General features: G+C 45.6%; 2 protein-coding genes across 2 annotated transcripts; both read left to right on the top strand.

Moving 5' to 3' along the window:
- Positions 1–2284: 2284 nt before the first annotated feature.
- F4822DRAFT_443872 (uncharacterized protein) lies at positions 2285–2962 on the top strand (the record flags this gene model as incomplete). The annotated part of the gene is made up of 1 exon (XM_051463148.1): positions 2285–2962. The coding sequence occupies one exon, from the start codon at positions 2285–2287 to the stop codon at positions 2960–2962; it is 678 nt and encodes a 225-aa protein (XP_051314937.1).
- Positions 2963–10603: 7641 nt separating this feature from the next.
- F4822DRAFT_437502 (uncharacterized protein) lies at positions 10604–12487 on the top strand (the record flags this gene model as incomplete). Its single annotated transcript, XM_051462419.1, has 3 exons — positions 10604–11002; positions 11066–11615; positions 11667–12487. 3 exons carry the CDS (start codon positions 10604–10606, stop codon positions 12485–12487), a joined length of 1770 nt encoding a protein of 589 aa, XP_051314936.1.
- Between the last annotated feature and the right edge of the window lie 411 nt (positions 12488–12898).

The raw sequence follows: 12898 nt of genomic DNA, 5'->3' as shown, positions 1-12898 counted from the left end.
GGAGTCAGGCCGCTTGCTCTGAGGAGAAACAACTGTCTCGATGAAGCGATTGAAGACTATGATATCACGGACATGCTGCATTAGTCCAAGCCAAAACCGAAGAAGAAAAAACAATAGAGACAATATTTATTGACTTACAAGCATCATTTTGGCAGAAATACACTCGAGGACGGTTAGATGTTTGACTACCATAGTAGCAAAATATCCGCCGTAGAGCGGCGAGTTAGTCGCAGGATGGCAGCATCATGCTTAACAAAGAGCAACGGCAACATACATGCCGCATCTCCAGCAATTCTGGTGCCATCTAGACACTTGAAATTCAGTCATATCATTTGATTTATGGATTTTGACCATAGACAAATGATATGTTGAAGAGATGTTGAAGTATGATGTTATGCAAAAGGGTGGACTTTGGATAGAATTTAGAGATTAACTGTGGTCGGTGCAGGTTGGCGGGTTTGGCTTGGTCGCTTCGAAATGCAAGATCGACGCCAATCTGGAATGGGAACCGGACTGCCGAAACGTCTGTGGCTTACATGCAGCTGCAGACACAGCCACAGCCACATGGGTCTATCGAGTATATTCTTAAACTAAAACTACAGGCGCACCTTGCCGGGATTACTGTTCTATCGCGCTGATGACGTAACGTCTCAGGGGTAATGGACTGCATTTTCCTTGTCAAGACTCGAAGCATTTACAATTATCTGGAATACTTCTATTGAAAGATGATTTGGGAACTAAATCCTGGGAACCCAGAGAAACCTATAATTGAATTTTTAGGGGGAAAATACCTCGTGTTGACCAGATATGATTGAGTGATGCCGTCGTTAAGAATTCCGACTTAGGTATGGACGGGGATGCTTGATCTAGGAGTAACAATAAGGAGTCATTGATTAATTGAATTTGTTATTTGAATACATAGGTACATTTAATTGACGTGAACTAGGAAGTTCTCGTAAAATATGGCGGTGGTCGGGCGGGGGGTGATTCATGGTGCGTTGATGTTGAGATACGTTGTGAAGGGGAAGGGGAAGGGCGAGGGAAATAAGAATAAAAGCGACAGAATATCTTCACGATATCAATTAACCAATGTTTGAAATAGTTCATTGAACAAACTTGCTGGCAACTTATTAAGTACCTGGGTACTTAGGTAGATACTCAAAGGGCAAGGGGTAAGGGGCATGCTTTAGACTAGATTCATATGCTATACCTTGTTATACACATATCTATCATAGATATCTGAGTGATAGTAGCTAAAGCACCAATAAGCACGTGAGATTTCCTAGTATGCATGTGCACAATGGCATAATACCGGGTCTAAAACAGTGCCGAAGAAATTCCTACGGCAACCGACCAGTAGTTTATAGTCGTCGATAAGTTCTCTACCATCAATTAATAGATCAAAGGGTGTGCCCTGGTGGCGACTTGGTGGTCTCACTGGTACTCCTGACTATATATATCGGCGCTAAAGACGCTAATTGGATAGTGTTTCTTGGAGATGGACAGGCCAGTACACCAAGTAGGAGAGTTCGATTCCTCCAACGCTCAACACATTTTTTTTGTCTTTTTTTTTCTCGCCCGCCCTCTTACCATTTGCTTCTTACTATTCAAAGTATTTATTATATGATTCCTTCACGATGCCTTTATGACTGAGGCCCCCCTCCCCTTTCACTCCACCAATAAATATCGTCGTACACCAACACAGACCTAAACATGGGTTCGCACCTGCAATTCTCGTCAACGTCACGATAAACACTTTTGTCATTGCCCCATTGCATATTAATTGTAATTATTAGCCACCAATATATATTTCCCAACACTTAACATCATTATTTCATTCGTAAAACCTCCCACACACCAGTACCCTGACTGACGTCGCCTAGTAAGCTCGTCGCACCCACGTACAATTCGAATACGTCAAGATCATTTAATTTCACAAGTTACATTTTACACTCACCAATTCATTGCATCAAAGTTTGCTGCTTCCCTATCAAGAATGATCATCTCTTGTGTTTCCCCAATGCAACCAAAAGCCTCCTTCATCGTCAGACAATAATACACCCTCATACAAATTCGTGCTATGTATGGAGAACACCAATGCGACCATAGATGAACATGAATACGTAATCTCCAATTACACGAACCAGATATATAATCTAGGATGGGATCAAGCGTGCCACTTGCTTCCTCTACCTGGCTATACATCTGGCAGAGATCGCCGAAAAGTCTCTGAATACATATCCACCTCCCATTCTTCATTCTCGAACTCGAACAAACTACCATAATGATACCAAGCAAGCCACTCTTCGCATTCGCGCTATCCCTTTTCTCAAGGATCACACCCACCCACGCCCTCTGCCGCTCTCCTCCCCCTTCGCAAGACGCCAACAACATCGCCACCTCGGCCGATGGTCTTATATGGATAATTCTTCCAGACAATGCAAACACAACGCTTCACTATAAGCAAGTAAACATCCGCCCGCTCCCCAGTATCCCAGGAGGAGGCTTTCTAGCCATAGACGAGACATCGCGCATCCTCATCACCAGTTTCCGGAACGGCACTCTCTACGGCAATACCCAAAACGACAATGCGCTTATACCGGACTTGAAAGCATACCTAAACCTGGTGGCTAATGGTACTGCCAGTCGAAACAAAATCGAAAAATACGAAATCATCTTCTCGAACACTACTCAGGGGGAGTGGGTTGAGCTGCACACTACCGATGTAGACATGGGTACCAATATAAATACGTGGTGGATCGATCACCGCGACTTCGCCGCTGCCAAAGTGATCGGGCTCACGGTATGTTTTATGGGTGGTTCCGGCTCCAAGAAGTGGTATCAATTGTTCTTCATGGTGAGTTGGACAGGGGAAAGTTGGGACGTGGCTGGGTGTGATGATGTCGCGGTGCAGAAGACGCTGATTCCCGGGTTCGGGAAGAGGGATGGTGAAGGATGTTAGGACTGGTGGTGTGTGGTTTGGGGATATCTTGAGGGAATATTAGTAATGGGAGAGGCCTGGGATGATGATAGGGGAAATTGCTTGTCTGAGTCTGTCTGGGGCTGAGGGGCTGGGTGTAGCTACCTCTACGACGTTCTTTGGGGGTGTTGACCTTTAGAAGGAATAGTTAAGACATCGTTTCCGATAAGCAGAAGCTATGAATGCGTTTGGGTTATGGATTGGACTCTGGAATAAGTTCGCCTGCTTAGACGAGTAATCAACCTGACGGATTAGGTAAGATACATTGTTACCGGCTCACCGGAAACGTTCACGATAGTCTAGAAGCGCGCAGTATTCGCAAACCGCATACCCCAGTAGGTTAAGTACAATACCAATAGGCATAATGCTTGAAGCGTCGTGTTACAATTTGCGGATGCAAGATGCCTATTTAGATCCTGCGAGGTCTTTTCGCACGCGGAGAAAGCTCCGATTGTGATTCATCAGGTAGGACAGTTGAGGGACGATGAACGAGAAGCAAACATATAATGTTCTTTCATCAATTCGTCCGACTGAATTCGGCTTGACAAATATCTTAAAGTGTTACCAACTATTGGATCGTTAATTCTAGGAAATTATTTGCATCTTGTGCTCGGTCGTACGTTGTTTGTCGGGTTTTTGTGTCTCGCAACTTCATGAATTAATAGATTCGACTTTCGATATCATATTAACTCTCCAGGAACACTGTTTATATGTGTTTGTTCGTCCGATTCGAAATGTTCATACAATTTTTGGTTTCTGTATTCCAGAACCACCTATCGACCATAGTACTGGAACATATATCCATGTTATCACTGATGCTTGGAAATATTTGGAGTCGGAAGGAGAATTAATACTAGTAGACAGGTACGTTTATATTACGTAGGGTGTTTGCAAAAGGCCATCTTCTCTTCTCTGGATACTTTTCTTCGTGTATCCGGGCTCGACTGGGATCAATATGGTCAATTTCGAGAGGTTGAAAGTGTCGAGTAATGCTAATTCGCATCAATTCGCCTGATTAGGTATTCAGCATATCAGTCAAATAATGCATTGTGACATATTATGACGTCCTGGAGCAAGCTAGCGTCGACGCATTTACAAAGGCTATGCATATTCTGGTAGCCTTCCAAAGATGCTTGCCAGGTACCTAGATAATTGCGACATAGGAGTCACCCAAAGGCTCAACACTAACCATTCTAGTATAATGTATTCTGAGGACCCAATATTTGTGTCAGCTGCAAGTAACCTGTGCCGTTCTTGAAGATGGCTTGAGCGTCTTCAGCTTTCTCGAGAAACACCCTGTCACAACGGAGAGAGCTGGCGAGTGGTGAGACAGACGGGAAAGGAGCTAGAACACCTCTAGTTATCTTCAGACATGCCACGGCTACCTGCATTGCGCCACGCTTGTTGCCCCTTGCGTCCCTGCCTAAACGTTGCTCGAACAACAAGTATCTAGGCATGGGAAACGAGATGAGAGCACATGCTGACTCTAATAGCATATAGATTTCTGTCAACTGTTGAGTAACATCTTGACGAAATAATATTATAGTCAGAGGTTCTAGACCATGATTAAAATCTCCCAATGTAGATAATGATACAGTACTTGTTAGCCTTCATACTTATTCTACTCTAGCCGAATAATCATGTCATTTCCCGAGGGGAGTAGTTTCGGTTGCGAGGACATCGATGTTGATATTGCTGGTCTGGTTCGGATGAGAAAAAAAGGGGGTCTCGGCTTGACGGATCACTCACCAACCGGGAACATCACCGGTAGTCTAAGATATGAGTAAGAGCCGATATATTGGCCTTGGCAGAAACCTTTGGAAAGTCGTTTGCGTTTCGCTCCTTACGGGAGAACCTAGTCCGGCTGGAGAAATGACCCTATACTCAGGCCAGACAGCGTAGCAAAGCTAAAAAATTCCTTCCAACTGTGACGGTTTTGTTTTGAATGATTAAGTGAGCTTATGCGGCCCATTTCTTCGCCTCACATTAGAAGAACCCCGTCAGATACGAGAGAGGAAAAGAGTAAAAACACGGGAAGTTGCCGATTGGATGACTAGCTTGACGTTACTCTCATAATGCCAGCTCCCGAGACAAAAAGCTTAGTGTCTCTTCCTCCTCCACCGAGACCAGGAAATAGACTCCCAGAAATTTGGTGACATCTTGACCATGCCTTGACCATGCACGACCCTTGCTGGTTGCTGTTGTATTGGTAACCGGGGTTGTTGTTGTCTAAACTGTGTTTACGCCGTCACCTAAACATCCAGGGTTTCAACATTTGGGATGTTCCACTTATCGACTTGCCTAGGGGCTTGTCTATTTGTAGGTACGGCATTCAGCTTTGTCAGAAGTTATCCATACGAACACAAAACACGGTCACATATCGATGGCGAAGAGGGAGAGGTAACTATCGATCGATTTTGTAAAAGAATCCATAGCGGCAGTGAGTTTGTCAGGTCTGTGAGTTTCGAACTCGATGAGAACCATCTCCATACGAATTTTGGATCGGGTGGCTAATCGCTGTCGCCTCCAAAGTCTTTGCGAGAGTGTCCCCTTTTTTGTTTACTTCGGGTACCAATAATCCTGGTTAGACTACCAAGGTAATGTTCCGTAGGACAAACGGAACTGGGACGGAGAAGTTGATTGATCTGTTGGAGCCGGGCATGGGTATGTTCTTAACGGCTAACCTTCCTTGTAGTCGCGGCAACCGGGAACTCATCAGAGGAGAACGAGGTTGTAATTAGCTAACCAACGGCGCTCATGGAGTTGAACGTCATTGATGTGACATTAAATAAGAAAGCAAGGGACAAAATGGTAATGATGGGTAAGAAAAGAAATGACGCAGACCTGGTAAAAGGAGATAACCTACGTAATTGATGAGCTATTGTAATGGAGGAAGATGAGTTCCAGAATATGCCAAGATTCTAGGTTCCATGGAGGGTTGCCTCGATTTTCTCGAAACAGACGCAGAACTGTCTCTGATTTGCTGGCGATGGTGAACGATCATTTCGAATCCTTAGGGGTTCGACGGGGGGAGGTTTGGGCCACCTTGCGATCCGATCTTCGAACGGGACCCTTGGAACTGGGAGTGGTAGACGCACAGACGGTTGGCAGGCTGAAAGATTGATAGGCTGAGGGAACCTGTTTTGAAAAACTCGTGACTTTGAGAAAAGATGCCGATTCCGTAAAGACAGGGATGTTGGAGTCTGAAGAACTAGTAATTTTCTTCTTATTATTGTCATTTTTGTCAATTATTATTCTTGGTTATAAGAATAGAGTCTGTCGTTTATATCTTTGGACGACCTCGAAGCAAGGAAGAAAAGAAACTAGACGATGCGGCTCGGCAAAAGCCAAGGTTGGGCATTGTTTCTAGCATAAGGTTGGACCGAAATGACGGTCCTCTCTCATTAACGAGACGCGGGGAGAGGACTGTTCCATTGTACCATTGTAGGATTTGCAGATTAAAGAACTTGCAGAATGGTGACATCCGCTGCATGTTGCGCTTCGCGCGTTGGCTAGGTACCTAGATCAGCGGGTCTGCCATGCAAGAATGCTCGTGATCTACATGAAATGAGTGCATTAGGCACATTTTATCACCAGATACATCACCGTAGGGGAAGTGAGATTCATCATTTGTCGGGACTGACAAATATTCCCAAGGTTGAATTTGTGGCGCGCTGATCGGATCCGATTGGTGATTTTCTGGAATTATTCTATTATTTGTAGAGTAAAGAGATTTGGCGTATCTTTTTAGTAGAAGACTTGCCGGCAAGACCGGGACTTTGGGGGTGATAAAATAGGGGGCTTGAGATGGATTGGCATCCTAGAAGAACTGGCTGAGTGGGAGCACGTAAGTCAAGATAATCAATAATGATAGTGTTAGTAATAGAAAAAAAAAAAAGGTGACGTAAAGTACTGGAGAGCTTTGGATAGATCGCGAAATCTATCCAGTTAATCTATAGTTAGAGGGAATGGTTGGTCTATCTCCAGGATTGTTTCCAGATGATAGATGAGAGAGGAGATGGATATGAGCGCGGCACGCGGTTCGAATAAAGAAGTAGATTTGTGGGTGAATCTGAATTCGTTCGGTACCCTTGTTGAATGAGGGCTATCGAATTCGTTCGTTGATTCATTGTTCACCTGGGCCATCCTTTTGGGGGGGTGTCAGTATGATCAAGACGCTATGCATGCATGTTTCACCTGTATAATCGACTCTGTATGGCCAATGTAGAGTCCCAACTACGACTCGCAGCAGAATGCTCCACAGGCAAACCCCCCTTTTCAACCAACAGGGTTATGAGCTTTGTCTCCGGTGATGTATGTGTGGTGTATGCGACGGCGTGCTTCGTACATACCTAGGTGCCTATGCGCCGGGCCAAGACGATGAGAGGCGTATGTACATACATTCTGTACGTTGGGTACCTAGGTAGGCAAGTATTCCGTCCCATAGATCTTCATGGCCGCATTAGAAGCGGGCAAGAATCACATACTTGACTTGGCTGCAGAAAAACAAACCTCCGGGTTGATTTATATCCAGAATACTAGTACCGTATTTAAAATTCCTATTCAGTTGTATTTTGTATGTTGTATGGTATCTTTGAATAGATCACTTGGCGTCGCGTTGAAAAGTGGACTGGTTGAAATAAAAGAGGGTGTGCTGAAGATGTTCACGAGGCTTCTAATCGCTGTGGCTTGTGGCCTTTGTCTCGTGATGAAGTTCTATCATAATGATAGTAATAGAGAGACATATAGACATGGGCAGCCTAATAAGAAAGGATAATCATGTTGATAGGAGATATCGGTAGATAGTCGCTCAGCTGAGAAGGTTGGCCTCGTTGCATAAGTAGGTATGGTTGGTGATAGGTAGACTGGAATGCGTATAAGTTTGTTGTATCCATGAATTGCGCACAACACAATAATGATTAACACAATAATAATAGTGCATGTATAAGAGACATTTCGTTGATGGGAGATTGAAAGTGTCTGGGCATTTCAGCTCGTGGATCGGAATATGACTATCTTGGTCCTTGTTAGAAATAAGTTGATTTAAATCAGTTAGATGTCGACAGATTCTAACATTTTTATTTGTAGTCAGATTAATTGAGGGTGATGACGATGCTCGATGATGAAGATGATGATTACCTTTTGTTGGGGTACATATGTATCTTTTCTGTCGCTGTTGCCCTGTGTATTATGACACATTGTTATGACGACCGCCTAGCCTTTCCTACCTAGGTAAATTACAGTAAAAAGCCGCTTTGCGATGCACTGTGTAGAATGACAAGGTTAAGAGGCTTAGGGCTGGCCTATGCACCTTGAGAAATGGACCAATTGATGCTCCGAGTACAGTGTGAATTTTAATTTAACTTTGATGTATGTACGAACTATGAACTACGCCATCTATGTACCCAGCTGTCTAGGTAGGCCCGAACTACGCTATTCGCAAAACTATCTCGACTCCAGTTTCCCCCTTCCCCCCTAAAGCCCCCTAAAGCCCCCTAAAACTCCTTGGAAGCTCCTGCTGTTAAGGCCTCCAAAACTAGTGTCAATAGAAGTTTGGACATTGCGTTGCTCCATTTTGATATTAGAATTGTTATTAGAATAATTAACTACTGCACCAATGAACTTTCTTTAAGCTTCTCTTGAATTTGTTTTTTTTTTTCTATTGCCTTAGTCTATTTCGCTCCAATTCCCCGTCAACCTATCCACGATCCACCTATCCAATTAGCCCCCTTCTCCCCTTCTCCCTGGGAGCTTTTTTATCAAGTGCCAAGTTTCCATACCTACTCTATTAGAAAAATTCTAGCTCGACATATTTTTCGTCTTTTTCGAAATATTACAATACTACCTACTTAATAACATATCACATTTTCAATTCGATGGTCCTCGTCTTTCATTGAGGCATATTGCCATCCATAATCGCTCTTCCATCTTTGCATCTTCGTATCCAGTCCCTCTCTTCCCTCCTTACCAACACGCCCACCTGGGTACCGACGCTATAGCTACATATCCACCGGCCTCCTCCGAACTTGTGCTTGATTGGATTTAAACCTGAACCTATTAGGTATCATTATCTCCTTGCTTTTATGCTTGGAACTTCTGATTGGTTTCTTCCCCGTCTTCGTCTTGTATCTTTCATTCATCCCACTGTACTTGCGCCGAGATCTCTTAACAACAGATCCAAAGGTACATAAGTACGGGAAGAAGATTAAAAGTGAGGCACATAACCGGCACCGGATACCGTTAACTTACCTACATAGACCTACATATTACGTTTCAGTAGGGGGAAGTACCTAACTTATACCTGTCTATACCCGCCTATACCTAGCACCAGGGGTCCCCCTCTAAACAATTAGAGTGGTGGACAATCCCGCAGTTTGGTGCTTTTCCGCCTACCCATCGACCACTTTTTTTTTTATTCCTACCCGTCCTGATAACTCAACTCAGCCTACGCTCAGCCTGACAAGAAAAAGGCAACCTGATTATTCTGTTCTGGCCGACTATCTCACCAATCCAATCTTATCAGTTGTCCATTTGCGCCGAGACTTCTCTTCAACTAGCTGTCCTAGGATCTTGAGAGGTTCTCCCCCAGTTGATGACCCATCATCGCATTTTTACGTACCATCGTACCCTTGCTCGACTTGCCTACCCCCTACAGCCTACATAGTACTTACATAGTACCTGGGAAAGCCGGTTTATTGGACCTAATCGATTTCGCGCGTCGCGTACGAACACAGCCTCTATTTCTTATCCTCCCCCCCCCTTACTAGCCGCCCCGAAGGACTCCTCAGTTCAGCAGGCATACCCGAATTTATTATAATTATTTATCATTATTATTTTTTATATTTTTAAAACATTTACCTCCGACGAAAGCTGTGTGGAGCGACGCAATCAGAGTTTAAGAAAGTTCTGTCAACGTCCCGACGTTCAGGTTAGCCCTTCGTTTATTTTTGGCGGAAGGGGAGGAGGAAAAAATTCAAAATAATAAAAAAATAAAAAATAAAAAAAAAGCGAAAGGAAAAGAAAATCCTAACTTACCTAGGTTGGGGGGTCCCTGCGGTCGAGCCCGCAATTCTTCGCCGCCTTTTTTTTCAGTCTGCCCTCGCTGCAGGCCATTTTTTTTCTCCACCGCAATCACTCCAGGACAGGTCCAAGTCCCCTTTCTAGAGGTTTAGGACCTATCATATATACCTTGGAAAGATTTGGCGACTCAGTACACGAGCATCAACTTTTCGGTACTTGAGCTCCGTCACCCGTCACGGCGTGCTACCCGACTTAATCTCTTCGGCTTCCTGCATTTTTACTGCACAGCCAAAAATCCTGCCTGACATTTCCAACCAACCAGCCATAGCCCTCGCCCTCGTTGTCCCATCGACCGACTCCTACCTATCTTTTTCCCCCGACCTTGCTTTCTGCAAAGGACCGCGATTCTTTCCGACGACGCTTCGTTCTCTAGCCTATTTTCCCGCAGAGACGAAAGGCGAATAGGAGTCTCTGGCTCTGGTACTTATACCATCTACACATCATTTCGGGCATTTCGCCGACTTATATACACGTAACAAGGGAGCCGCAGTCTGCTGGCTCCCCACAGCAGCTGCATCAGCCCTCATCTCTATTGTGGCAACAATGAATCAACAGCAGCAGCAACAACAACACGACATGTATTACGACTATCCGACAGCGGCAAACCGGTCGCCGGGGTCGACGAGACAGGGTTATGCTACCGTTGGCTTGCCTTCTGGCTTAGGGGGTAACCGATCCGGACAGAGACAACTCGAGTCTATCGGCCAGCATATGGGATCTCCCTCTTTATACGGACATGATGATCGGGTCGGTGGCGCTCAAGGCTATGAGTCTTTGTCTAGATTTGACCGCGTCGCACCAAGTGGAATGCAGTCAGGTTACATGTTGGAGAATAGTCAAACGTGGGGCTATAATGGCGGAGTAGCCACCATGAACGGTCCCATGAATGGGAATGGTAGGTTGGCGGTGAGAGCTGTAAATCGACGAGCCGCTTTACCTACTGTAAGTATTTTTTCCGTTTCGTATTCCGATAGAAGAGGGTTGCTAACGTGACGTGTGTTTAAGACTTGGACTGATCAATCTGGGCTTGGCGTACATTCGATGCCTCAACTATACGATCCGAATATGTCGATGAATGGAAATGATCATGATTTATCGAGCGCAGATTCTAGAGGAATGATGGGAACACCAGGAGCATCTGACGCTGAACAGCTTATTCCGACAGCTATTGTTATCAAGAATATCCAGTTCCAATGCCGGAAGGAAATCCTTCAAGGTCTAATGGCATCCATGAATCTTCCACAACCCTATGCTTTTAACTATCATTTCGACAAAGGCGTGTTTAGAGGACTCGCTTTCGCTAACTTCTCGACCGCCGAGGATACTGCTATTGTCATTTCCAAGATGAATGGCTTGGAGGTCATGGGCCGAAAGTTGCGCGTTGAATACAAGAAGATGTTACCGCAAGATGAGCGTGATCGAATCGATCGAGAGAAACGTGAGAAGCGAGGTCAACTGGAAGAACAGCATCGGGCACCGCTTCCTATGCACCAACAGAGTGCTTTACAAGCTCTCGGCGTCAGCGTCAACAAGCAACCCAGCAATTCGCCTCTACGTAAGTTCTCTAACCTCTAATCTATCTGCAATATTCTTGCTAACTTCATAGGTGATGTTGATCTGAACGACCCGGCTACCCTCGAATTCTACACGCAGCTCACCTTATTCAAGAACGATCCATCCCGCGAAGCCCACATTTTCTCTCCCGACGTCACTCCTGAGCAGCGTCGACAGATACATATCCTCGCTCATAATATGGGTTTGGAGCACAGGTCCGTCGGCGAAGCTGATCGAAGACAGATACAGATTATGAAGCGCCCGCAAAACTCGCCTCCTATCCACACTCAGAGCCAACTACCTAATGTCTCTTGGGAAGATCACCGACGTGGTCTTAGCCGCGCCGCGACCTACGACTTTACAGAGTCTCGGATTGGATCTAGTGCCTACCACGCACTCGGACGGCAGGGTCCAACCCTGGAACTCCCTGGCAGTCCCGACAACGGAATACCAAACAACCTGAGAGCTGCCAAAAGCTTCGCAGATTTGCGCACCCACAGTCCTAGTCCTGCGCCCTCCGGCTCGAGCTATGCCGGTCTTGGAAATGGCCTTGGGGCCCGTTATGGTGATTTCTCCCAAACCTCGTTGACCACGCCGCCCAATTTAACCCCGACGTCAGGTCAAAACGCCGCATCGAGCACCGAAGCTTTGCTAGCGAACAACATGAGTTCTATGAGCTTAGGGTTTGAGTCGAACGCTTCTCACATGCGCGCCAGAGAGACACCGGGTGCTATCGGAAGTCAGAGACCTGGAGCAAATGGAGCGGCGAATCGTAACGCCCCAGACAGACAGCCGCGCGGCCCTGAATGGGGTGAAGCCAGTCAGGGTTTTGCTGGGCGTAGTCGGGGCCATATGCAACGAGGCAGTGGTTAGTATCAATTTTGACTTCGAAGTGTATCTTACCGTTAGTTTTGTTCGTACTAACCCTAGTTGCGCACAGATTCATCAGATGCAGGCCGTAGCTCCGGCACTGCTCGTTTCCATTGATCTAACCGGGTCCGATGCGATGTAGAGAGGCGAGCAACGTAAGGAGGAGCGACATCTCGTCAACCATAGGATCCGAACACGCCCCGAACAGCTTCTCATAGATGAATGATTCGGATTCGATATCTGAATTCGGCAGAAGTACACGGCGGTCATAATATCCTGGGGCCTTTTCTTCGTTGCCCCCTTTTCCAACGCCACCCCCTAACGACTGTTAGATCTCCGTCATCACAAGCATATCACAACGAGAGACGATTTATGACATAGATTTATTCCCTTCATTGACCTGACGCCAAGGTT

This window comes from Hypoxylon trugodes (genome assembly GCF_022578975.1).
Source record: "Hypoxylon trugodes strain CBS 135444 unplaced genomic scaffold F4822scaffold_5, whole genome shotgun sequence".
In the NCBI taxonomy this organism is placed as follows: Eukaryota; Fungi; Ascomycota; class Sordariomycetes; order Xylariales; family Hypoxylaceae; genus Hypoxylon; species Hypoxylon trugodes.
The sequence above is the reverse complement of the archived record's forward strand: the minus strand, read 5'-3'. Positions and strand labels throughout refer to the sequence as shown.